The sequence below is a fragment of the Dromaius novaehollandiae genome, chromosome 16 (assembly GCF_036370855.1).
Source record: "Dromaius novaehollandiae isolate bDroNov1 chromosome 16, bDroNov1.hap1, whole genome shotgun sequence".
Taxonomy (NCBI): Eukaryota; Metazoa; Chordata; class Aves; order Casuariiformes; family Dromaiidae; genus Dromaius; species Dromaius novaehollandiae.
In genome coordinates this window covers 20,607,201-20,631,590 of record NC_088113.1, presented here as the reverse complement: position 1 = coordinate 20,631,590, position 24,390 = coordinate 20,607,201, and the positions used below count along the sequence as shown (strand labels likewise).

Genomic DNA, 24,390 nt, shown 5'->3' with positions numbered 1-24,390 from the left:
CGCATTGTTCGCTGCCGGCGCCCCCGCTCCCCCCGCCTCGCCTGCCCTCGCCGGCGCTGAGCGCGCGGAGCAGCCTGGTGCTGCCGCCCTCCTGGGCCCAGCCCCGGGCAGGATGCGGCCCCGGCCCTGCGAGCGCTGCGGCGGGCTGCGACCCTGGAGCTGGCTCTCCCGGGGGCTGCGCGGGGCTGACCGGTGTCCCGGCCCCCCCACCACGCCGGGGACGCGGCTGGCTGCCGGCTGGGAGAGCCCTGCCGCTGCCGTCCTGCCGGGACCCCCCGAGGGGCCGCATCTGGGGGATGCACACGGGGGGTGGGGGGCTCTGGGAGGGGGCCATGCTCAGGGGATGCATACAGGGAGCGGGGGGCTCAGGGGTGCTCATGGGGAGCGGGGGACTCCGGGAGCAGGGCCGTGCTTGGGGGATGCACACGGAGAGTGGGGGGCTCCGGGAGTGGGGCCGCATTTGGGGGATGCTCACGGGGAGTGGGGGGCTCCAAGAGTGGGGCAATGCTCAGGGGATGCACACGGGGAGCGGGGGGGGGCTCCGGGAGCAGGGCTGCACTTGGGGGACACACATGGGGAGTGGGGGGGGACTCCGGGAGCAGGGCCACGCTCTGGGGATGCTCATAGGGAGCAGGGGAGCTCCGGGAGGGGGGTCGCATTTGGGGGATGCTCACGGGGAGCGGGGGAGCTCCGGGAGGGGGGTCTCACTCGGGGGCTCCAGCAAAAGGGCCCTGGGCTGCTCTCATCCCCCCCAGCTCCTCGTCGCGGCGGCCAGGCCCCGGGCTCCGAGCCACGGCCCTGCCACCGCGCCGGGGACCCCAGCCAGCCTCGCCTCGCCTCGCGTCGCAGTGCTGCCTTCCAAGCCGGTGCCCCCCAAGCCATTGCATTAACAACCCCCCCCCCCCGAGGGCCCGGCCTGCGGGGCGGCTGGCCGCGCTCTTCCCCAGCCCCGCGCTGCGCCCGGAGCACTGCAGCACTTCGGTAACAGTCCATGATATATCGCTGGCAGCAGCGCGCTGGCACGGCGGCACGAGGGGAGCCCGGGCCCCCGCTCCGCGCCCTGCGGACGCCCCTCCGCCGGCGTCGGGGCTCTGCCACGGCCGAGGTCACCCCGGCACCCAGGGCGCGTGTGGCCTCCCGGGCCGCGGTCCCCAGCCGTCCCCGCTGCGTGCCGGGGAGCCGGGCGCTCCGGGCCCTCGGCTCCCTCCTCTGTCCCTGCGTGTGGGCGCGAGTCCCTTCCTTGGGAGCAGGGCAGCGGCGCGGGCCATTACTCACGCCCTAGTTGGGCCGGGCTTGCCTGCCTGCCGCTGCCCTGGGGTTTTCCCCTCTCCCGGCTGTGGTGTAATAAGGGAGGTAATTAAGTGTAAAAGGCGGGGGGAGGGGAGGGGAGAGGAGCTCGGCTCCTTTCAGAGGCAGGGGACTGAGATAATGTATGGTAATAACCTGCAATCAGCCCTGCGGAGCTGCGCCGCTGCTGCCGACTGCGGCGGGGCTGGGCCCCCCCCACGCTGCCCCCGCCGCCGGGGGGGGCAGCGCCGAGAAGAAAGGCCGGGCCTTTCTCCGGAGCGAGCGCCGCTGGGTGACGGCTAAATTCGTGCCTTCCCGAGCAGCTGTATGGAAATAATTCCCCCCTCGCAGGGCGATTGTTCCCGTGCGCCGGCTCCGGGGGGGATGGATGGGAGAGGGGGGCCGGGCGCGGGAGGGGGGCACCTCCGGCCCCCCGCCGCTGGGGACGGGCCGAGCTGCCCCTCGGTGCCCCGCGGCCGGTCCTCTCCCGCGTCTCCATCCTGCTCGCGGGCTCCACAGGGCCGGAACCCGAAGGATGCGCGGTGCCCACGGGGACGGGCCCGGGGCTCCGGGGCTGGCCGCCCCACTGCTGCCCCTCGGCCGTGGGGCAGCCCCGGCGCAGGCCAGCGTGCCGGGGGAGCGCGGCGGTGCAGCGCGCGGCCGGGATGACGCAGTGCTTCCTGCAGCAGCCGCTGGCCTTGTTCCCCCTCGCGGCAAACCCGAGCCGAGCGGCAGTTTTGGCCCCGGCTGCCAGGTCTCCGCTGCGAGGCCGGAGGGGGCCTGGCTGCGGCTTCCCCAGGCCGCGGCGAGCACGGAGAGCCACGGAGCCGGGCGCTTGCCGGGCCGTTCCCGGGACCCGGGGCCCGGAGGGCACGGGCTGGCCGTGCTGAGCGGAGGGACCCGGTGTCCAGCCAGGCAGGGGCAGGGGGCTGGCGGCAGCACCGGGCCGGGCTCCGCGGTGCCGGGGGGGCTGCCGGCGATTAGCTATTCCGGCCGCGTCCTTCCCGCAGGGCCGGGCTGCAGCCGGAGCCCCCGAAGTGGCTCGGATCCGCGTCTCCGAGGCACCACGGGAGCCCGTCTGGCAGCCCGCACGCTCGCGGGGGGAGCAGATTGCGAGACAAAGAGCCGGGGACAAAGGCCCGGCTGCCTCGCGCCCCGGGGACGGGGTGTCGCGGGGGCTCGGCGCCCGCCGCCCGCCCGGCCGGTGCTGCTGCGGCCTCCAGTGCGGCCGCCCCGGTGCCGTCCTGGCACCGCTCCCCCAGAACCGGGGTGCCGCGGGCCCGGGGTGCCCCACGCCGGGCTTTTGGGGGGAAGCCCAGCACGGAGCCGGGATGGGGAGCAACGCGGCCCAGGGAGCCGGCGGAGAGCGTGGCCAGGGCCGCCGGCGGCAGAGAACGGAGAACCCCGGGTGCATCGCCCCTGCCCCACCGTGCCTCAGTTTCCCCACCTGCTTCCAGGCCTTTCCCCCACCTGTGGGGCCCCCGCGGCTCGAGCAGCCCAGGCGCGAACCCCCGGCACCGTGTCCCCGGGCGGCTGCGGTGCAGCGGACGCTCCGGCACAGCCCTGCTCCCGACGGCTTGGTCTGCTCCCCGCAGCCGGCCGCGAGCCCCCCCGGCGAGGGGCTGCGGCGTGGGTCAGGCCGGGCTCGGCGCGGCGGCACTCGCCTCCCCGGTGGCCGTGACCGATGAGCCGCGGTGGGCAGCCGGCACCCCGCGTCCCGGATGCGGGATGCTGCGGGCCGGGCAGCGGGGAGGGGGCAACGCGCATCTCCCCCCCCGCCGGGAGCAGCCGGCCCCGCCGCAGCCCCCTGGCCCGTGGGGCCCATCAACACCCCTCCCGCCTGGAGCCCCCTCTCCGTCCGCCCTGCGGCTGCTCCGCATTTCCAGCAGCGGGAAGCAAAGGCAGAAGCGACCCGGCAGCCTGGGGGCCAGGGTCGCTTCCCCCCCCCCCCCGTTGCTCTAGCCAGCGCTGGAGGACAGATGCAGCTGCGAGCACGTGGGGGGCAGATGGGAATATTGCCCCCCCTCCCCTCCTCCATGCAGGGCTGCCGGGGACACGGAGCTGGATGGATGGAGGGGGAAGAGGGGGGGACGGTGCCGTGGGGAAGGGGCTCCCGGGGCGGCGGGGAGCGGGCGGCGGAGCGGGGCGGGAGGCCGAAGCGGTCTGCAAACACCTTCTATTTGTTCGACTGCAGCGGGGACGCCGCGTTCCCGGGGCGCCGGCCGCGCGCGGGAGCGGGGGGCAGCGGGGAGGCGGGGGCCGGGCTGCTTCCCGTGCGGGGCAGGGGCTGCGCGGGGCCGAGCGGAGCCCCCGGGGACCCCCGGAGCCGTCCCGCTGCCCGCGGCACAGACGGGGAGGTGCGTCTGGAGCCCCCCCCCCGCCCCGGCCCCGGGCCCCCGCGGCCCCGCCGTGCCCCAGCTCAGGCCGGGCACTGCAGGCTGCAGTAATCGGCGGATTGGAAGAAGCCGTAAACGTTGACGAGGGGGAACATGAGGAGGGCGCCGAGGAGGGAGCCCAGCTGCTCCATGGCCCCGTAGCACACCAGCGCGCTGTGGCTGCGGCTCCGCAGGATCACCCCGGCCATCACCTTCACGTAGGAGAGCGTCCCGGTGAAGAGCACCCAGGAGAGCACCTGCGGCGCGGGAGGAGAGCGGTCGGCGGGGCCGGGCGCGGCGGGGCGACGCCGGAGCGCGGCGCTGGCCCCGCGGCCGGTCCCCGGGGCGAGGAGGGGCACGGCCACTTACGATGACGACGTCGCCCCACTCGGAGTCCTGCAGGACCGGGCAGGGGCTCATCACCGCGATGGCCATGTTGTAGGCACCAAAGCCGGTCCCCAGCACCGTGAGGGCGCCCAGCAGCAGCAGGGACCTGCAAGGCGTCATCCCGGTGACGCAGGGATCGCTGCCAGCCCGGCCCCGTCACCCAGCGCGGCCCCTCGCCGCAGTGGGAGAGGCCAGACCCACAGCACAGGCGGTGGGTCCGGTCTTTCCAGCCGGGCTGGCTGCGTGCCGGCCCCGTCCTCCTGCCTGGGTCGTCTCTGCTTGCCCCGCCACAGCCTGATGCTTGGCTGACCCCGTCGGCCTGGGGACCCCCGAGGTCCTCAGCCCCCTTGGCTTCTCCCCCCAGCCACTCCCCCGGGCTGCGCCTGGGGCAGAACCAGCCTGGAAACGCCCCGTGCTGGTGCGGGGGCCGGCCCCCCCGGGACCCCGCGACCCACCTGCCAGGCAGGAACATGGCAACGATGCAGGCGAGGGGGTTGGCCATGGAGCTGAGCGTGGCGGAGAGGTGGTAGGCCGTGCTGCCGTAGGGCAGGCAGGAGTAGGACTGCACGGACGGCAGGACCCCGTTCGTCAGAGCGCTCACCCAGGCTACGAGGAGGTAGATGAAGACCAGCTTGGCCAGAGGGTAGGAGACCTTCTCTGGCAGGGCCTCCCCCGGCTCCCCGGCGTCCTTCGGGCATGGGTGGCCTCCCCGGCCCCCAGAGCCAGCTCCGTCCTCGGGAACCTGATCAAATGAGTTCAGGGTGATGCTGCTGGGAAACAACTGCTGCTGCGAGAGCTCCCACACCTTGGGCTGCCTGCTGAGGAAGAAGAAGGCCGCCAAGCAGGCTACCATCATCACTGTCATGATGAGGAAGAAGACGAGGGTGGAGAAGTGGGCCGGGAGGTAGCGGGTCTCCATTTGGAAGGTGGTCTCATTGCCAGAGGTGCTGTTGACCACACGGGAGACGTTGACGCAGCTGGAGATGCCAGAGCCCTGGCCCAGCGCGATGAGAGCGGGGATCAACCCGCTGAGCCCCTCGCCTATGAAGAAGGTGGTCAGGTACTGGGGCTGCAGCTGCATCATGAAGGGCAGGAAGGTGACGGAGGAGGTGCAGTCCACCAGGGACAGGAATAAGGTGAGGACCAGGAGCGCGGTGCTGTGGGGCACCCCGGCAATGGGGGACGTGTAGCTCCACAGGAAGGCCAGGAGCAGACAGGCCAGGACACCCATGGACAGGATCACATAGATGACGGCCACCTCCTTGAGCAAGCCCGGCCTGAAGCGGTGCATGAGGGTGACGAAGAGCGGCCCCACGTTGGCCATCTGGATGATGACGGTGAGGTAGGAGGGCAGGTCCCATTGCTCGGGCAGCTCCGTCACCAGCAGCGGCAGCTCGACCCACAGCCCGTTGATGGCGACCCAGGAGCCCGTGCCGAAGACGCAGGCCAGGAGGTGGGTGAGCAGCGCCATGGCTCACGGCTGGGTGCCGGACGCCCTTGGGTGCCGCCGCCGTGCTGCGGAGGAGAGCGGGAGGGAGGCCGGGCTCAGCCACGGGGCGACGCGTTTCTGCTTGCCGCCATCGCCGGGGCCCCGTCCCCGGTCTCCCGCAACGCCCCTATGGTTCCCCTCCTGCATCTCCTTTCCGAAACGCTCCTGCATCTGCTTCTCGAAACGCTGCGTGGGTGCAGGGCTTGCTGACACCCAGCGCTGCCTGCAGCGGGTGCCCGCGTCCCCGCGTCCCCGGGAGCCGGCGCTGCCTGGCTGGGTGCCGCGCGCATCCAGCTGCAGCCGAGGCTTAGGATGAGCCTTACGGATGGGATCGAAGCACCCGGATGGCGCAGAGGTCCTTCCCGCCCAGCACCCCGACCGCCCCACGGCAAACGCCCCGGGGGGGCATGGGGAGCCCTCCACGCTCCCCGGCAGCCAGCAGCCCCCGGCTTTCCCGTGCTGGGCACGGCGCAGGGTCTGCCCCAGCCGAGCCCCGTCCTACCCCCCGGCCCCGGCCCGCCAGGGCTCGGCAGTGCCAGAGGTGGAGCCCGGCCTGCCCATGCGCCCGACGTGCCGCAGCTGGCGGCTGGCTCAGCCCGGCACGGGCACGCGCGGCTCTCACCTGGGCCCGGAGGGGCCTCGCAGCTGCTCCGCTCCCCGGCGTGGAGGCCGTGCACCTCCCACAGCATCCGCGGGGCAGGGAAAGCAGCTCCCGGCTCCGTCTCCCGCGATCCGCCGCGCGGTCCCGGCAGGCTCCGGCGCCCGCGGGGAGAAGAGTCCCGGCAGCCCCACCTGGAAACCGGCGCCTGCTCATACCAGGGAGCTGAGTCAGCCGGGCCGCCCGCCTCCTCCGCCGGATCCCCTGCCGCCCTGGCCACCGGCCCCGTCGCCCGGCCATGCCGGTGGCGAGGCCGGATCCCGCCGCCGCCGGGCTCCCGCCGCCCCAGCCCTGCTCCCGAGCACGGGCATCGCGCGGCGTCTCCGGCGCGGGCACTCACCGTGCGTTCGGCGAGCGGCGGCGGCCGGGAGCGGGTCCCCGCGTCTGGCGGTGGCCGGGGACGGCGTGCGGGGCCCCGCGGCCTCCCGCAGTGGCTCAGGAGCGAACTCCACGGGCACGTCTCGGGACGCCTGTCCTGGGTGGGGAGCTCCCGGCACGTCTTCGGAGCGGCGCACGTGGTGCTGGCACCGCCAGCTGCAGGTGCGGGGTGCGATGAGACCGGAGGGAAAAGAGAGGAGAAAGCCCTTAGGGCTGCAGGGAGCATGGGGCAGGCGCGGGGGGACCGGCCCCGCTCCCCCTGCCCACCCACGGAGCAGGGGCTGGGGTCAGCCTGGCCTGGGGGGTGGCTGGGAGGGGGCTGCGGCTCAGGGTCTCCCCTGCCTCCCCTCCACGCGCTCACAGGCCGCAGGGTTTTGCCAGCCCAGCTCGTGTCCCCAGGACAGCGCAGGACCCGCTGGCGGGGTCTCCCCTCCGGAGACCCCCGCTCGGCCCCGGCAGCCTCCCCCCGCCAGCCGGCTCGGGCCTCCCCGAGGAACAGCCTCCGTCCCGCCGGCCGGCCTCCGCCGCCGCCGCCTCCACCCTCTCCCGGCAGCCCCGGGGCCGGCTCAGCCCCTCGCCCCCTCCCGCCACCCCCCGCCGCGTACCCCCACGTACCGCGGGGGCCGGGGCCAGCCCCATGCCGGCGCGCGGGGCTGCGGGGCGCACGCCTCGCAACGGCCGGCGGCCCGGTTCACTCCGGCTTGGCCGGGTGCCGGGGATTATTCTTGGCTGCACCGTGTACTTTGCACTTTTCCCTGCTCCACGGTGTCCCACCTATTTCGGGCTGCGGCGTGCAGGTGCCTGTGTCACCCGGCTGCGGCGGTGGCGGCGGCGGGGGAATCCCGGCAGAGCCAGGGCCCCGCGGGCACCGCCGAGCCCGGCTGCGGCACGGCCTCCCCCGGCACGCATCGGTTGTGGACGCTCCTGCCGTGCACGGTGGCCCCGGCACCCCACTGGCCCCGCCGGCGGCTCGGAGACGTTGCGGAGCTGCTACCGGCCGTGGGGTTGCGGCACCCAGGAGCCGGCACGGCTGCGCGGCGGCCGGGGGGGCCTCGGAGCGGCGGAGCCCACGGTCCCAGTGCGGCTCCCCGCTGCTCCTTCCCAGCACCCACCGCCCCGGGACGCGGCGCGCGGGCTCTTCCGCCGGCACCCACAGGGTGTCGCTGGGAGAGCGGCTTGCAGCGGGTGCCCGGAGCGGGGCCGCGGCTGCACGCTCAGGCCCCGGCGCGCAGCGAGGGTTGGTGCAGCCCCGGCGCATTCGCCCGCTGCTCCGTGCACGCGGGGCGATGCAGAGCGCGCAGCCGGCGGCCGGCTCCCCTCGGAGCCCGGCTCGCGGTGCCCTTCATCTGCGCGGCTCCCCGGCTCGCTGCCTGCTTCCCCTCCTCATCCTCCGAGCTCGGGGAGCGGGACGGCTGCAGGGCTCCCGGCCTTGCTGGCTCCGGTCAGGGTTCAGCCCCCGCCGGAGGCTGCAGCTGATAACCGGGAGCCGAGAGCCGGGGGGAGGTGACAGCGTGGGGGAAGGCGGCTGCTGCCATCCGCAAGTGAGGCCTGATTCTCCGGGGGGGAACTGGGGACCCTGCTCACCCCCCGGACCAGCAGCCGCCCCGGCTGGGGGGTCCCCGGCACCGCGCCAGGACAGCCGGCCGGGGCGCGGGGGTCTGGGCGGCAGCTTGCGGCCGGTGGCCCCTTCCTCCCCTCGCCGCCTCCTCCCAGCTCCCCATTTGCATCTGATTTCCATGCGAATGGAGCAGGTCAAGTTGAAAGTTGAAAGGCTGCTGCCTCGGCGGTGCCGCAGGGAAGGGGCCTCCGCCGAGAGGTGAGAGCCCCACAAAAGGGCCGCATCCCCAGGGCATCGCCCGCGCCCGGCGCAGCCGGCACCGCTGCCATCTGCGGCGAGCCGCTCGCCTGCCGCCCGCCCGCCCGCGCCGCGGTGGCCGCAGACAAAGCCCCGGCCCCGCCGCCCGCCGGGAAACCTCCATCTGCTCGCCGCCCGCGCGGCCCCGGCCGCCGATGCGACGATGCCCTTCGCGCCTCGTCCCCGTGTCGCTGGGAGCCTCCCCGCGCCGCGAGGGGCCTTTGCACGGAGCTCGGTGCTGCGGCGTGGGTGCACGGGGACGGGGCGGCGGGGATGCTCCTGCCGCTGCTCCGCCGTGCAGAGGGGCCGGCGGGGCTGGGACCTGCACCGGGGCTGCTTCCCGCACCCGGGCGCTGAACCGGGGCCCAGGGAAGGGCCGATGCGGAGGTGCTGCCGTCCCGCTGCTCCGGCCCCGCCGGAGCGCACGGCCGCTGGGAGGGCTGGGACTGAACGAGGGAAACACCAGGGAATGAAAGCAAGAGCATTTCTGCAGGGCGTCCCAGGGCAGAGCCCACAGATGGGGAAACTGAGGCACGGAGCGGGGCAGGCGCGTGAGTGGCGCTGAGCCCTGGCCCCTGCTCTCAGCACAGGTTTCCGTAGCCGTGCCGACACGGCCGCCTCGGCGGGCCACGCTCGGGGGGAGGCAGGCAGGCTGCGGCACGATAAGGTGAGTACACACGCGCTGCCGGGGACCAAAGGGCCGGGCTGGCGCCGCCGGGCTCGCGGGGAGCCCCGTCCCCGTGCACGCTGGGCCCTCGGGGGGACGTCGAGCGGTGCCCGGCCTGCCGCCAGCTCCGGGGCGGCCACCCCGCAGCGCGCCGGGGTGGTCCCCGGCACCGCCTGCCGCAACGCCCTGCTCCCAAAAGCACCGGCTGCCGGGGCCGGGACGTGCCTGGGCAGCACCTCTGTGCACCGCCCGGCCCCGCCGCCCCGGCACGCTCGCCTCCCGCCCCGGCACGCTCGCCTCCCGCGCGGCCTCTCCTGGCCGTGCCCTGCGCGGATCCACCTCCAGCCGGGACGTGGCGGGAGGTCGGCGCAGCCCTCCCGGCGAAGCCGCTTGTTTTCCCAGCGCCTCACTCCGCTCTTTTCCCTTCGCCGGCTCCTCGTCCACCGCAGGTCTGTCCTGGGACCCGCCGCGCGGTGCGAGGAGCCAGCGCCTTGCACGTCCCCTCCGCCCCGCGCCGGCGCTGCCCCGCTCTCGGCTTGCTCAGCCCGCGACTCGCAGCCTCTCCTAGGGCCGCCGCCGCTCGTTACGGCTTATTTTGCGCAGGTATTCAGGCGATTTGGGGGTTATTGCACAGGGTCAGTGCCAAGCACCCAGCGCGGGGTCCCGGGGGGGCCGGGAGCGGGGCGGCGGTGAGCACCGGGCTGCTCCGGGTGCAGGGACCCCCATCCCGGCCCACGGGAAAGCAGCATTGGCGGTGGACATGCCGCCTTCGTGGCGCCCCGGGCCGGCGTCGCGGCTGCGGGAGGGACCCTGAGCCGTTCCTGCCGACACGTTCGCGGCTGCGAGCCACGGAGGGGAGCGGAGGTGACGGTGGGGACTGCTCAGGAAGGGAGCAAACGTCCCCAAAGGTCCCACCGCAGCCGAGCGGTGCCGGGGGGGGCCCTGCATCCCTGGGGGCCCGGCGGCTCCGGAGAGGGGCCCGGCCGCCGCTGCCGCATGCGCTGCCCCGGAGGCGTTCTCGCCCAGCGCTGACTCAGAGGGAGCAGCGCGCCGCGCGGTTTCGGCAGACCGGCTCCGGCACGCGGGAACGGGGCCGTGCCGCGGGTGGGAAGGCCGGGACGGTGCTCACGGAGACGGTGGCTCCGGGCACGGGCGCAGCCCCCCGGCCCAGCGCCGGAGAAGCCGCTCGGGGGGCAGCGCGGCGGCCGGCGAGCTCCCACGTCCCGCGGCAGAGCCAGGTAGGGGCCGGAGGCGGAGGTGGCCCCGGTGCCCGCCTCGTGTGCCGGTGCCTCGCCGGGGGCTCCTGGACTTGCCGGACGGGCGATGCGGGGCCGGGCACCCGCCGAGGGGGCGGATTGGCACCTCTCCACGGAGGAGGGTGTCCGATGCGGCAAAGTCAGCCGGAGCGGGAGGGCGGCGAGCCGGGGCCGGGCATTGCCCTGGCACGAGCCGGGCCACCAGCCCTGGCACCGGGGTCACCAAGCACCGTCCGCGCTCAGGGGACGCGATAAGGTGGCTTTGCTTTCGGGGCTGTTTGGAGGGCGGCTCGCGCTCCCGCCCACCGCGGCTGGGTGTTGCTCCGCGGCGGTGCCAGGCCTGGCGGCTCTCCCGCTGCAGGAATGCGGCGCGGCGGGTTGGGCGGCGCAGGAGAGCCCGCGCTGCTGCAGGCCTCCGCCGGGCCGCGGGCGGCTGCGCTCTGGGGCTGCGACGAGGGGTCCCCGTCCCCGTCCCCGTCCCTGTCCCCGCCACCCGCCTGCACCGCGTCGCAGAGCCGCCCCTCTGCCCCACGTCTTTCGGCCCAGCGCCCTCGGGGGGGCCCCGACGTGTCCCCCGACGTGTCCCCCGACGTGTCCCCGACGTGAGCGCCGGTGCCCAGCCCCGTGCGCGGGGGGGGGGGGGGCGCTGGCTGCGGGGGGTGCAGAGAGCCGCGGCGGCGGCGGGGGGGTCCGCGCTGGCCGGGCCCGGCCCCAGCTGTCCCCGGCGGCCCCGCGCAGCCCCTCCCGGGGCGGCTGGCACCGTCCCCCGCGGCCGGGGCCGGGGCCGGGCCGGGGCCGGGCGGGGCGGGCGGCGCGGGGGGGCGGCGGCGGCGCTGCCCCCGCCCGGCCGCGTCTCGCCGCGAGCAGGAAGTTGGGCGAGCAGGTAGCGCCGGGGCCGCCGCCGGTGAGTGTCCGCGCGGGGCTCCCCCCCCCCCCCCGCCCCCGGTGCGGCCGGAGCATCGCGGCCGCCGGGGGGGGGGGGCAGAGCCGAGGGGCGCGGGGGGGGGCGGGCAGCCCGGGCCCCGCGTCCCCCCTCCCCGTCGGCGCGGCCGGAGCGCGGCGCCTGCCCGGGCGGAGCGGCGGGGCCGACGGCGAGCGGGGCTGCGGCGGGACGGGGCTGGGGGGCCCCCGGGGACACCCCCCCCCCGCCGACCGCTGCTTCTCCGCGCCGTCGGGCCCGGCCGCGGCGCGTGTTGTGCTTGGCGGGGGCCCAAGGACATGAGGTCCCCGGGTCTGCGGCGCGGATCCCGGGCTCCGCACGGCTCCTGGCACCGCCGGCTGGGAAAACGCGAGCTGGAAACCCCCCTGGGGCTTCCCGGGGGGGCCCGAGGGCAGGCAGCGAGGGCTGCCCCGGCTCCCCCCGCTCCTGCGGGCTTTGCCCCGCTCGTCCGCGGCCTGGGGCTGGGGCCCCGCACCGTGCCGGCTGCCAGCACCGCGCTGGGGCCCCGGGAGCCCCCGCGGCGCTGCCTTTGCCCCCCCTGCACGGCGGCAGGTCCGGGAGGCTGCACGGCTGCAAACGCACCCGGCTGCGGGAAAGGGCCCGGCTAACGCGCCCGAAAGCCGGGATGCAGCCGTGCCCGTCGCGCGGCAGCCGGCAGCGGGGTTTCACGCGGCAGCCGTGCAGCGGGGACCGTGCTCTCTGCCCCGCTGCAAACCCGCAGCATCCTTGCTCCCCCTTCCAAAGGAGACGGGGCTCCGTCTGCCGGAGGAGGGCAGGGAAGGGAGGCCGCCCCAAGCCCCCGAGGCGCCTGCGTGGCCCCAGGGGCCGCGGGGCGGGCGACGCCGACGGCGTGGCAAGGCCACTGGCCGCAGCCGCTGGCCGGCTCGGTCCGCCGCGCGCCGGGCTGGGGGCACGCGCCCGCGGGGCCATTGGCCACGGTGGCGTTTGCAGCGGGCGTGCGGCGCGGATTGGCCGGGGGCCGTTTCGGGGAGGCCGCGGTGGCCGGCGGAGGCGTGGTCCCTGCCTTGAAATAGGAAGCCGGGCGCCGGGCTCGGCGGGCTGCCGGCGCGGACCCAGTGCTCCCGTGCAGCTCGCCCGCCCGCGCCTTTGTCCGGTGCCGGGGGGCCGCGGGGAGCCCGGCCCGCGCCGCCGCCGCTAACGCCGACCCCTCTTTGCAGCCGCCGGCGCTTGACCCCGGGGCGGACGAGGCCCGCAGCATCGCCGCCCGACCCGCGCCGCGGGAGCCGGGGCCAGCGCGCCGCCCGGGCGCCGCGACCCTGGATGGGCGCCGCGGGCCGGGGGGCGGCGGGCGGCGCGGGGCGGCGCGCCCGGCCGGGACCGTGGCCGCGGGGCCGGCGGCGGCGGCGGCGGCGGGCGGCGTGCCGGCACCCTTGGCCTCGGCCATGCCCTTCCGCATCCTCAACAAGGGCCCCGAGTACTTCCGACGGCCAGCGGAGCCCGGCGCCAGGAGGCCCAGCGCGGTGGAGAGGCTGGAGGCCGACAAGGCCAAGTACGTGAAGAGCCAGCGGGTCGCCAGCACCCGGCAGGAGCCGGTGAAGCCGCCGCTGCTCAAGCAGCCGCTCTTCGCGCCGGGGGTGCGCCGGGCCCTGCTGAGCCCCGGGCGCAAGGCGCCGCACCGCGGGGAGCCCGGCGGCCCCAAGACCTCCCTGGACCTGGAGATCCTCAACAACCTCATCAACGTCTGCGACAGCCCCTTGCGGGCGGCGGAGGGGCCGGAGGCGGCGGGGGCGGGCGGGCACGCCGCGGCCCCCCGGCCCCCCGGCCCCGCCGCCGGCAAGGCGCCGGAGAGCTCCGCCGGCTGCAAGCCGCCCGGCGCGGTGGCCGTGCGCCGGGTGGACGTGCGGCCCTGCGGGGCTCCGCGGGCCGGGGCTCCCCCCGCGGTGCCGCCGTCGCCCGGCCCCGACGGCGCCCGCCGCCAGACCCCGCTGCCCCGCTCCAAGTCGGACCTGAGCGACCGCTACTCGCGGGCCACCGCCGACCTGGAGCGCTTCTTCAACTACTGCGGCCTCGACGCCGAGGAGGTGCGGGACCTGGGCGCCGAGCGCTTCGCCCGCGCCGCCTCCGACATCGTCTCCGCCAAGCCGCAGAGCGGCAGCACCGCCAGCTCGGGGGGCGGCCGCTCGCAGCGCAGCGCCGGCACCCGGGGCGAGCGGCAGCCCGAGCGCCTGCCCTACGGCATCTCCGTCGTCGAGCGCAACGCCCGCGTCATCAAGTGGCTCTACGGGCTGCGGCAGGCCCGCGAGCCCCAGCAGGTCTCCAGCGTTTAGCGCCGGGGCGCGCGCGGGCCGCGGCTGCGGGACGGGCAGGAGGCGGTGGCCGAGCCCCCCGGGCGGTGCGGGCTGTGCCCCCCGGACGCCGTGGCTGTTGCGGGACCCTCGGATTTAGCCCCGGTGCCTCCTGCCCTCTGCTTCCCCCTCCCCGCGCTGCGGGGCGAGCAGCCGTGCACCGCCACGGCCGGGACCGTGCTGCCCGCCCTGAGACGCCGAGCACCTGCCCGGCAGCTCCCCAGGATGCCCCGCAGCGCCGTCCGCCTCCTGCCAACTTTCCGGTGGAGTTTGCAAGGGCAAAAGGCAGCAGAAGGCAGAAGGCAGTGGAGGCAGCCACCCGGGAGAGGAGGCAGCGCTCCTGCCCGTCCCGGCCCCCGTGCAGCTGTGGCTCCCTGCCGCGGGGAGCTCGGATGCTCCGCCGGGGGGGCCGGATCGAGCTCCCCTCGGGCGACCCGTCTGTCCCCCTATTTGTAGCTCTCTTTTTGTATGTTGACGAGCAGAAAAGCCCCCAGGATCGGGCCGTGCTGTGTCCTGTTATTTATGAAGATGCTTATGTTGGTCTCTTCCTCGTTTCTACTGTTTTTGCCGAAGTTTGAGCTGTTAAAAAAACCAACAGAAAGGAAGAATAACGGAGCTGGTTTTATTAAAGTTCTGTGCTTTGGAGGCCGCGTGCGTTGCTGTGTCTGCGGGCAGGGGGATGCGGCCGGGGCAGGGGGAAGCGGCCGGGCCGAGGCGGGGGGAATCGCCGGCGCGAAGGCTCCTGCCGCCAGGCTGGGTGTTTTGGGGAGCGGCGGGCGCCCGCCCTCGGAGCGGCATGGCGGGGCCCCGCGGGCACGGCGGGGCGGGCGCACGTGTGCCGGCAGCTCCCGGCCGCGGGAATCCCCGGTGCGCGGATGCACCGCGCTGCACGGAGCGCTTTGAAGGTGGAAAGCACCTGGCTGCGCTCCCTGGGCGGCCTCGCATGGGATGGGACGACCCGGGATGGCTGGGATGACCCGGGATGGCACGGGATGCAGGCGGGAAGGGCAGGCGCTTGCACCGTGCCCAGCCATGCCGCGGGCTGCAGCGGGACCGCGGCACCCGGACATGGGGACGGACACCGGCCCCGAAGGCAGCACGTCCCCTGGGCCGCAGCCCCGTGCCCGGGGCCGGTTTTAGCTGCCGGGAATGCTCTGTGGCAACCGGATCCCCAGCCCGGCTGATCCCCGGGCCCCGCTGGCGGCCGGGGCCGGCTGTGCTGCCGAATTCCTCAGCAGGGCTTGGGCTAAATTTACTTGCTATCGCCAAGAAGAGGGGGGCTCCCGGCCGACCCCCCGCTGGCAGCGGGGCCAGGCTTCTCCTTCACATCCCTAACGCAGCTTGGAGGCTGAAAGGGTTTCGGGCCGCATCTGGCAGCTCTGTTGGCTGGTGCGCGGGGCTGCCTCCGTCCCGCTCCGCTCCGTGGGGTACTGGGGACCCAGGGCCGACGCGGGGCCTCGGAGCTGCGCGGGGCGGGATGCTCTCGCCCTGGGGCCGATGCAGCGCGACGGGAGCTGAGCTTGGCCGCCCAAAGCCCCGCGTGCCCGTGTGTACATATGCATGCGTGTGCATGCGTGTGTGTACGCACGTGTGTCTGCATGTGCATGCGTGTGTGTGCCTGTGGGTCCGTGTGCATGCGTGTGCATATGCATGTGCACGTGTGTCCATGTGTGCATGCATGTGCGTGTGTGCACGTGTCCGTGTGTGCGTGTGCGTGTGCACGGCTGTGTGTGTGTGTGTGTGTGCGTGTGCGTGTGCGTGTGCACGCAGAGACCCACCTAGGGGAACCGTACACCCGAGGAGGCTCAGGCGTGCGGCAGGAGCTGCTCGCCCAGCCCCACACTCACGTGTGCCTGCGCTGACCGCTGGCTGTGCCCCATGGAGGACCCCCCCCCCGCCATGTCCCCCTCGGGGATGGGGGCACGGCCCCAGGCCCCGCTCCTCGCCTCCCCGCTCCCCCTATCGCCTTCCCGGCAGCTGTCCCTCTGCCGGCTCCGGTTTCCCTGCGGAGCCGCAGCTGAGCCCGCCGGTCACGGGCAGCGGGGGGGCGGCGGGGCGGCTTCCCTCCTGCCCTCCCCGCGCCTTGCCGGGATGCCCGGTTCGGGGGGGGGCTGCTTGCTCCCCCCAGCACCCCTCTTCGACGGCAGCCCCTTCCCCGCAGCCCGCCGAGGCCGGAGCAGCCGGGTGCCCCAGGCCGCTGCTGCGGGGGGGGGGGAGGCACCACCGGCTGCCATGCACGGCTGCTCGCAGGGCCCCCCCGGCATGGAGAACCCCCCCCCGGCTCCCGGGCAGCCCGCCCTTAACAGAGTCTCCGTTTTTAATTTTCAGGCACAGATCCACCGCTGAGCATCTTTCTGCGGGTGCCAGCTGCGGCGTGTGTTTTAATCAGCGTTAATTAGCTAATGCCTGGGGACGGCTCCGAGGGCAGGAGGTGACGGGTTCGTTGCTGCAGCGCTGCGTGCAGCGGTGCCGGCTGCGGCTGCGGCGCGGCCCCGGGTGCTGCCACCCTGCGCGGCTGCGGGACCCCCGCGCGGCTCCCCGGCTGCGGAGGGGACGGAGGGGACCGCGGGGGTGGCCGGTGTCACCCACGTCCCTCGTGGGTGCTGTCACCAGGCTGCTGGTGACCTCTAGTGGCAGCGGGCCCCAGAGGGACGGGGTGGCAGCACAGGGATGGGGCCTTCACCCCCCCCCCCCCCGCCGGACCAGCCTGTGACCCCCAGCGCGGAGAGGGGGCTGCTGGGGGCCCCCAGACCTGCTCTGGAGGTGAGGTGGGATAGGATGGGATGGGATGGGATGGAGTGGGATGAGGTGGGGTGGGACAGGATGGGATGGGATGAGATGGGATGCAATGGGATGAGAAAGGACGGGATGCGATGGGATGCGATGGGATGCGATGGGATGGAATGCGATGGGATGCAATGAGACAGGGCGGGATGCGATGGGATGAGAAAGGACGGGATGGGCCAGGACAGGACGGCAGCAGTGGAGCGAAGGGCTCCTTTCGGCTACGGAAGGGGCTGAGCTGCCCTGCGGAAGCGGCTGTCGGTGCCTGATTGCATGTCGGGGACCGGCTTCGCCCGGCGCCGGGGGCTTGGCCAGGGTGGGGGCCAGCGAGGGCTCCGTGGGGGCTGGGGCGGCTGCGCCTCTGCCGGGGCTCTGCACCGGCTCTGTGCCCCGCAGCGGTTGCTCCAGATGTGCCAGCGGTTTGTCCAGGGCACCAAACCCTAAACCGGGGGGAAGGCGGTGGGACGGGCTCAGGGTGGCCGCGCCGGGGACGCATCCCCAGTGTCCTGTCCCCAGCGGTGACGCCGTGGCCGTGCCAGCCCCTGTCCCCCCTCTATGGTGCCCTCGGCCGAGGCAGGAGCCGGTGCCTGGAGGACCCCGGGTCCTCGCTCCCGCTTCAGCCCGGTCGGCGCGGGGTCCCGGGCACCCGGGGTGGCCCTGCAGCCGCGGGGAGGGGGTGGTGACGGGGGTGTCCCAGCCCGGGACCGCCGGCAGGGCTGGGGCGCGTGAGCCGCTGCAGCACCCCGGGCCTCCCGCGCCGGCCTCTCTTGCGAAATAAATATCTCAGTACAAAAATAAAAGCGTCTCCAGTCCAAGCACGGAAAGGGCAAGAGCTGCTCGCGAGGCTGCCAGGGCGCAGCGCTGCTCGGGCCAGGCCGGCCCTGCTCTGGCCCCGCTCTGGCCCCGGCTCCGGCTGCGGCTGCGGCTGTGGCTGCGGCGCGGTGCAGGGGCTGTGCTCGGCTCCGCGGGAGTCGCTCCGGGGGCTGCAGCCCGTTGCATTTTGTCCCATGCACCCCGTTGTGTTTTGTCCTGCGCTTCCCCGGCTGTTACCACGCTGCTCCTTCAGTTTGGGTTGGTGCATAAAAGCGGGGGGGGGGGGGGGAGTGGGAGGGGGCTGGTACCGGTTGGCGAGAGCAGGGCGCCCGGTGGCTCCGCAGCCGGTGGTGGCCAGTGCTCGGCCTCGGGCTCCGCTCACCCCCGCCGCGCGCCCGGGCGCTGCCGGGTCCCCTGCTCACCCCAGCCCCCTCCAAAAGCCGCCACCGGTGCCCGTCCCGGCTCCCTGGGTGCTCCAGGCTCGGTGCTGCACGCGCCCTGGGCTCGGGGTGCCGGGATCCCACTGCCCCCGCGCCGCTGGGCCAGGGCTCGGCAGCGATGCCCCCGGCCCTCGGACATGGCCTCTCCATCCCGGCACGTGCAGGAGGTCCTGCAGCATCCGGACAGCCTGTGCCTGCAGCCAGGAGCCGGTTCGGAGGAGCGGGAGGCCAAGCAGGATCTCGGCAGGATGAGAGAACCTGACCTGGGAACCGGGGGCTTCCCAGAGCCGAAATGGGGCCGGAAAGCGCTGGCTCTGATCGAAAGCCCCTGCACCGAACCCGGGCACGGCCGAGGCACCACCTGCCCTGTGGGTTCCCGGGGGGCGAGATAAACCAAAGGGAAAAATTAACCGTGGGGCAGAAAGCCTCCCTGCCGTTGCCACTGCTGGAGCGGCGCATTTTCCCGCAGCTGCTTTCCCAGCCGGCTCCCGCGCCGGGATGCAGCACCGCGGCACGGGGTGTGCGTGGCCCGGCCCGGTGCTGCCACGGTGCCGGTGCCGGTGCCGCCGCGGTGCCCGGGGCGCTAGAAGCCCGCGGGCCGGATCAGCATGCGGGTGCCCTTGAGCGAGTAGCTGGGCCCCTGGAAGTAGTGCCAGCGGATGCCGTTGAGCTTGCGGATGTTGTGCCGCGCCGGGTAGTAGATGCCGTTGAGGTTGGAGAGGCCGCAGGCGTCGAACCACCAGCCTGCGCGGAGGGAGCAGAGCGGGCGGCTGACGGGTGGCCCGGGGGGTGGGTGGGCGCCCCGGCCCCCCCCCCCCAGCACGCCCCTCACCTCCTGAGAGCATCTGGGCGCACTTGCAGAGGCAGTTGTCGTTGTCGGCGTCGCGGGTGCTGAAGTTGGCGCCCTGCAGCACCAGGCCGCTCTGCTGCCCCGCCGTGCCGCTGTAGCCCTGCAGCGCCAGCCTGGGGCGGGGAGGCGGCGTGGGGGGGCGCCGGGGGGGGCACCCGCTCGCCCTGGGCCCCGTCCCCGTTTCGCGGGTGGTATCGGCTAGCTTTTCTGGGAAAAGCCCCTTGGCCCTGCTCTGTGCCGCAGAGCAATGCCGCGGGGGTCCGAGGGGGTGCTCGGCCAGCCTGGGGGGGCTCCCCGCCACCCCCCCAGTCCCGGGCCAGCCCGGCTCCCCGGGAGCTGCCATGCATGCACAGCCTTGCAAGCCGGGCCGTGCAGCACGCACGCAGCGTCCCCCGGGACGCGGCCGGTGACAGCCCGGCACGGGCGCACGGCGCTGGCGGCTGCACGAGGCGGCAGTGGCAGTGGCTGCATCCTCCCGGCGCAGCATCACCGAGCTGCCGCGCAAGTGCCCCGGCCGCCTGCCAGCGCCGCTCCTCGCTGCAGAGCCGGGACGGGAAATCCCTCTTCCTAAAGCAATTTCATGCATTAAAATCTACTTTGGGCTTTCAAGAGCCTGGGGAAAAAAAGGACAAGGCAGCGCAGCGACGTCCCCAAACGCCCAGGGAGGAAATTCGTTAGCGGGACGGGAGATGCCTGCGCAGGGGGGCCGCCCCGCTCCTACCTGTAGAGCTGGCGCTCGCTGCCCAGCTGCACCCGGGCGTAGTGGGCGTAGGCCTGGGCGCCCTCCCAGTCGCGCAGCTCCACGCGCAGCGCGTAGGGCGCCCGGCTCGTCAGCAGGTGCACGGCCTCGTTGCCCAGCCAGTGCTCGCCCGCCGGGTCGCCGAAGCCCTGCTTGTACTCCTGCCAGCTCCGCTGGAAGCTGACGCTGCCGTTGGCGCGGAGCTGCATCACCGTCCAGCCGCCTCCGTCCGTCTCCATGTCGCAGTACGCCTGCGGGAGGGAGCGCGAGCCGGGCCTGGGCTCAGCTCCCGCCGCTCCCCGCCGAGTCCCAGCCCCCTTCTGCAAAACGGGGGGGCGGCGGCCGCGGCGGCACCGTCCCAGGGCTGCGCTCACCTTCTTGGGCTCGCTGAGGTTGGCGATGTGCAGGGCGTAGACGCCGCTGGCGTGCACGCCGGCCCGGCGCAGCTCGGCGCAGTCCTGGAAGAGCCGCTCGTCCCTCGGCAGCAGGGCTGGCGGGCAGGGCAGAGTGCGTGAGGCGGGGGCCGGTGGCGCGGACCATCCCCGCGCCCCCCCGGCTCACCTCCGCCCTGCGCCACGAGCCGCGCCAGGCTCTGCACCGACTCCAGGAGCTGCAGCTGCTGCCGCTGCAGCAGGCTGGTGTTGGCGTTGGCCGCCAGCAGCGACTTCTCCAGGTCCTCGATGGTGCCGCTCTGCCGGCTCACCAGGCGCTGCAGCTTCTCCTTCTCCGAGCGGATCCCCGCCAGCTCCGCCTCGTGCTTCGTCTCCATCTCCAGCACCCGGATCTCCAGGACGCTGCGGAGGGGGAGGTTCCATGGTGACGGGGGGCTTCGCATCCCGGCCGGGAGCGGGCAGCAGCGCGCATCCCCCCTTGCAGCTGCGCCCCGTCCCTGCCGCCCCTTCGCCATCCCCGTCCCCTCCCGAGGGCTGCTGGGCGGGAGGGACCGGCTCCCCGGGCGGCCGGGGTCCCCGCGCCCAGGCCCTACTTGTTCCTGCTCTGCAGCTTGTGGATCTCGTTGGTCTGCAGCAGCAGCTGCTTCTCCAGCTTGGTGGTGGACAGGGAGTTCTCCAGCAGCTGCATCTCGATGCGCGACGTCTGGTTCAGCACCTGCGGGGCGCGGGGCAGCCTCAGCGCGGGGGCCACCCGGGCACCGCGCATGCACCGCGCACCCGCCGCAGCCCTGCGCATCCCTGCGCTGAGCCGTGCCGCGCCCCGGGGAATCGCCCCCTTCCAACAGCCCGGCGCGGCCCCCGGGAGCGGCGGCACGCGGGACGCGGCACGGGCACCGCCGACCTGCGCCTCCACGTCGGTGAGCTTGCGGGTCTGCTCGGCCGTCTGGTTCAGGAGGCTGCTGCCGATCTCCAGCATGGTGGCGGTCTGGTTCTGCACCGCCGTGCGCTGCAGCCGCGCCGCCTCCGGCTTCACGCTCGCCTGGAGGTAGCTCTCCAGCTGCGGGGGGACGGCGGAGGCGCCGGGTCAGCGCCGCGTGCGGGACCGTGGTACCCGGCACCGCGGCCCGGCTCTGCCACCGCCACCGCCGCCGGGGCCTGCCGCCGCCCGCAGCGGGAAGCTCTTAAAGCTGGGAAGAAGCGGGCTGCAAATAGAGATCAGATGTTGCTTCCGCTTTCCCAGCCCGCAAGGGACGCGCGTTTCCCAAAGGCTTTCTATTTCGAGCGCGCCTCGCCATGCGGTTCCCATTCGGCCCGGTGCCAGGGTGACGGGCTCGGAGCGGGACCCGGCCGGGGCGGCGGAAGGGGAAGCGCGGCCTCCCACTCCGGCTGCGGGCTGGGAAAGCCGCCCCGCGCCGAGGTGCCCGGCCCGGCGGGTCGAGCCCTGCTCCGGGCACCAGGGCTCAGGGTGCTCCGGCCGGCGGCAGCGCGGGGTCCGGGCTCCTCTCTGTTTGCGCGGGATGAAATACGGCTGGTGGGCGGCGAAGCCTCACGGCAAGATGCTGGGGCAGGGTAGAGAGGGCAGAAAACCCCACGGGGCAGAGCCGAGAGGGGGGCGAGCGGCCGCGGAGCCCCGGGTTCCCCCGCAGGGACGTGCCCGGGGAGAGGAAGCGGAGCAACGTCTGAGCCGCGTCTGGGAAACATTTCCCCGGGCTGAGTGATTGCTGGAGAGTTTCCCTTTAACCACATCGTTAATCTTGTTGCTTCACAGGGCGCGGGGAGGCCTTTTCTCCCTCTCCATCTTGCCTTTTCTTCCTTTTTTTTTAAGCAAACATCTCAGCGAGCCGAAGGGCGGCACGTCCCCGTGGCAGAGGTCAGGCTGGCGCTGGGCGAGCTGGGCAGTGCCGCGGGGCGAGACGGCCACCAGCCCCGGTGCGCCCCGAGACCCGGCCGAGGGGCTTTCCCGGGGCTCCCGGCCCTTTTTGGGGAGAAAAGCCCGTGGCCGGCCAGCCGGGAGCCCCCGCGCCGCGGCCCTGCCGGGAGCCCCCTCCGCGGGGGCGGCGGAGCGGCGTGGGGCCAGCGGGGCCTGGCCCCGGCCCGGGCACGGCGCGAGCGCTCTGCTCCGCTGGCAGACGGGATTCGAGGCTGTTTACAGCCCGTCCCTGAACCCGATGCCTCCTTCGAGCCCGGTTTGTTTGTTCAGGCCTGGAGCCCACCCAAAACAAGCCTCCTTATGCAGTCCCGGGTAAATTAGGAAAGTGGAGGGAAGAGAAAAGAAAAAGGGGAAAAAAAACTGCTGCAAGCTGCCGCCGCTGGACGAGGGGTGCTGCGGGGTGGGGGGCACCGGGGGCCAGGGCCGTGCACCCTCCTGCTGCTCCGCGCAGGGACCGGGGTGCAGGGACCCGACGGCGGGGACCCCGGGGCGCAGGGACCCGACGATGGGGAAACCAGAGCGACGTGCATCCTCCCCGCGGCGTGCGCCGGCCCGCTCGGCCCCGGGCAACGGGGAAAAAACCTGCATCTTGCAGGGATGCTTTTCCTCCCCGCCACGGGCATCGCGGCCCCGCGGCACGGGGGCTTTGCAGGGGGAGGGCCCGGGCGCTGCGGTGCCTTGCAACGCTCGGGCTCGGGGGCTGCGGCTCCCCGGGGACCCGCTCCCCCGGGACCCGGTCCCCGCGGCGGGCCGCCCGCAGCTATTCCCGGCGCTGACGCAGGCGGCCGCCTGCACGGCCGCAGATGTGGGGGCAGAGGGCGCCCGGAGAGGCCTCGGAAAGGAAAAGCCGCTTCCTGCGCCTGGCCGCGGGGTCGCCACGGGCCGGGCCGGGCACACGGCCCCCCGCAGCCCCGGCCCCCGCGATCGCCCCGGGCTCCCAGGCCAAGCGGGCGGTGCAGAGCCGGGCAGCAGCACCAGCACCCTGGGGGCCCCAGCACCCTCCTGCCTCCCTGCTGGTCCAGCAGCCCCCAAGCCCCGGCTCTGCCCCGGCCGGGAGCCTTTTCCCGCGCATCCCCGCGATGCAACGGGGGCAACTTTCCCGCTGCGAGATGCAGCTCGTGGCTGGAGCAAAGGCAAGGCAAAGGCAGCCCCGCAGCCCCCCGACATGCCGCCAGCCCACGGCCCCCGTGCCCCTCTCGCCCCACGGGAGCCCACGGAGACCCCCGCGAGCCCGCCCGGGCACACCGCAGCGCACCAGCTCCCGCGGGTACCGGTGCCGCCGCATCCCGCGCCGCTCTTCGCCCAGCGCCGGCACCTCCCCGCAGAGCCCGGGATGCCGGGGAGGGCTCGGCGGGATGCTCCCCCCCCCCCCCCCGGCACCCCGCGGGGGTGCAGAGCGCCCTACCTTGAGCAGCCACTGGGTGCTGTTCTCCAGGACGCGCTCGAGGTGCTGGAGGCGGCGGGCGGCGGGCGCGGGGCCGGCCGGGGCGTCGCGTTGCAGGGCGCTGGCGGCGGGCGGCGGGCACGCGGGCGGCTCGGCCTCGGGCAGCACGAAGGTGTAGCTGCAGCGGCCGTGCTGCACGCGGTGCGCGCGCCGGCGGCCCTCCGCCGCCCGCCGCCGCGGCCCCGCCGCCCCCAGCGCCGCCGCCGCCCAGCTCAGCGCCAGCAGCCCCAGCACCAGCACCCGCATGGCACCGGTGCCGCCCGGCCGCCGCCGGGCCGCTCTCCGGCGGGGACGAGTCACCGGGCGCCCGCCGCCGCCGAGCGATGCGGCTTCGGCATTTCCCACGCCGGCCTCTCGCCGGCAGCCGCTGCCTCCCCAGGCTTTTATCGCCGGGCGCAGCGGCAGCGCTCGCCGAAGGCAAAAAAAAAAAAAAAAAAAGGAAAAAAAGAAAAACAAAGGAAAAAATCTGTTTAAAAACAATACTTCTATCTTTTTTCTCTCCTCCTAGCCCACTGCGGGGAGATCAAGTTTCACACGTGATCTTTAAATGTGTCTTGCACACACACACGCAGGCAGGCACGGCCCCGTCCGTCCGTCCGTCCGTCCCTCCCGGCCGCGCCGCCGGCCCCGGCCGCTTCCCAGCAAATCCCCCTCCGATCGGCCCCAGCTGTGACCCGCCGCCTTCGGGGCACTGACATCCCGGGAAGCGAATTCCCGCCCCGAGCCCCGGCTATTTATAACGCCGGAGGAAGCCGCGGCCTGGGTTTAGCTGCCCGGCAGCGAGCTGCGGCCCTGCGCGGGGGCTCCGGGCTGGGGGCTGCCGCGCCGGCTTCTCCCTGCGACCCGGACCGCTGCCCGGCCCCTGGAGCCGAGGACTTTTTCCCTCTGCCTCGCGGAGGGACGATCCCGGCAGGCCGCTTTCCGGGGATGTTCTCCGCAGAGGGGGTTTTCTCCCAGGTTAAACCTCCTTGGGAGGGGGGTGCATGGGTGCTGCTGCACATCTGGGCAGCTGTGCACAGCTGGGGGTGCAAGGGACCTGGAGCCCCGTGAGCAGCGACGCCGCGGGCACGGGCCCGGTGGTGTGCAACCCCCTTGCAGCTGCGGGGTTGGCCGGGGAGCGGGGATGCTCCCACCGCATCCTGGCAGCGCGAACCCCCCCTTGCACCTCTGGGGTCTACCAGGGAACAGGGATGCTCCCGCCACATCCCGGGCGGATCCTGCCGGGCCCGGGAGGAGAGGGGACCTGCTGGCAGGGCTTGCCGGGCAATGGGTCCCTGTGCATCGCTCACGCCCCCCCCCAAGTGCCGGGCTGCACCGCTCGGCTCGGAGGGGCCCCGCTGGCGGCAGCAGCCTCGGTGACCTTGGCCACCAGGTCCGGGGCCGCTGCTTGCCCCGGCCGC

At 74.3% G+C, this 24,390-nt stretch overlaps 3 protein-coding genes across 8 annotated transcripts; 1 reads left to right on the top strand and 2 right to left on the bottom strand.

Annotated features, from left to right (window-relative positions):
* Window positions 1-3,559: 3,559 nt before the first annotated feature.
* On the bottom strand, window positions 3,560-6,298 carry SLC52A3 (solute carrier family 52 member 3). The gene is made up of 4 exons (XM_064521688.1): window positions 6,161-6,298; window positions 4,505-5,564; window positions 4,032-4,155; window positions 3,560-3,919 (listed from the first exon to the last, which is right to left on the bottom strand). Exons 2-4 carry the CDS (start codon window positions 5,518-5,520, stop codon window positions 3,707-3,709), a joined length of 1,353 nt encoding a protein of 450 aa, XP_064377758.1. The 5' UTR covers window positions 5,521-5,564; window positions 6,161-6,298; the 3' UTR covers window positions 3,560-3,706.
* FAM110A (family with sequence similarity 110 member A) lies at window positions 5,818-14,243 on the top strand. Of its 6 annotated transcripts, none has more exons than XM_064521684.1 (2): window positions 5,818-6,736; window positions 12,720-14,243. In XM_064521684.1, exons 1-2 carry the CDS (start codon window positions 5,864-5,866, stop codon window positions 13,578-13,580), a joined length of 1,734 nt encoding a protein of 577 aa, XP_064377754.1. In that variant the 5' UTR covers window positions 5,818-5,863; the 3' UTR covers window positions 13,581-14,243. The 6 variants fall into 6 exon arrangements, with proteins under 6 accessions (XP_064377754.1, XP_064377752.1, XP_064377756.1 ...); XM_064521682.1 differs by having other exon boundaries at window positions 6,639-6,736; window positions 12,471-14,243; XM_064521686.1 differs by lacking the exon at window positions 5,818-6,736 and adding an exon at window positions 9,105-9,545 and having other exon boundaries at window positions 12,471-14,243.
* A 1,706-nt stretch (window positions 14,244-15,949) lies between these two features.
* ANGPT4 (angiopoietin 4) lies at window positions 15,950-23,603 on the bottom strand. The gene is made up of 8 exons (XM_026107076.2): window positions 22,952-23,603; window positions 20,518-20,673; window positions 20,210-20,331; window positions 19,786-20,018; window positions 19,599-19,714; window positions 19,207-19,475; window positions 18,468-18,598; window positions 15,950-18,379 (listed from the first exon to the last, which is right to left on the bottom strand). Exons 1-8 carry the CDS (start codon window positions 23,234-23,236, stop codon window positions 18,219-18,221), a joined length of 1,473 nt encoding a protein of 490 aa, XP_025962861.2. The 5' UTR covers window positions 23,237-23,603; the 3' UTR covers window positions 15,950-18,218.
* Window positions 23,604-24,390: the final 787 nt, after the last annotated feature.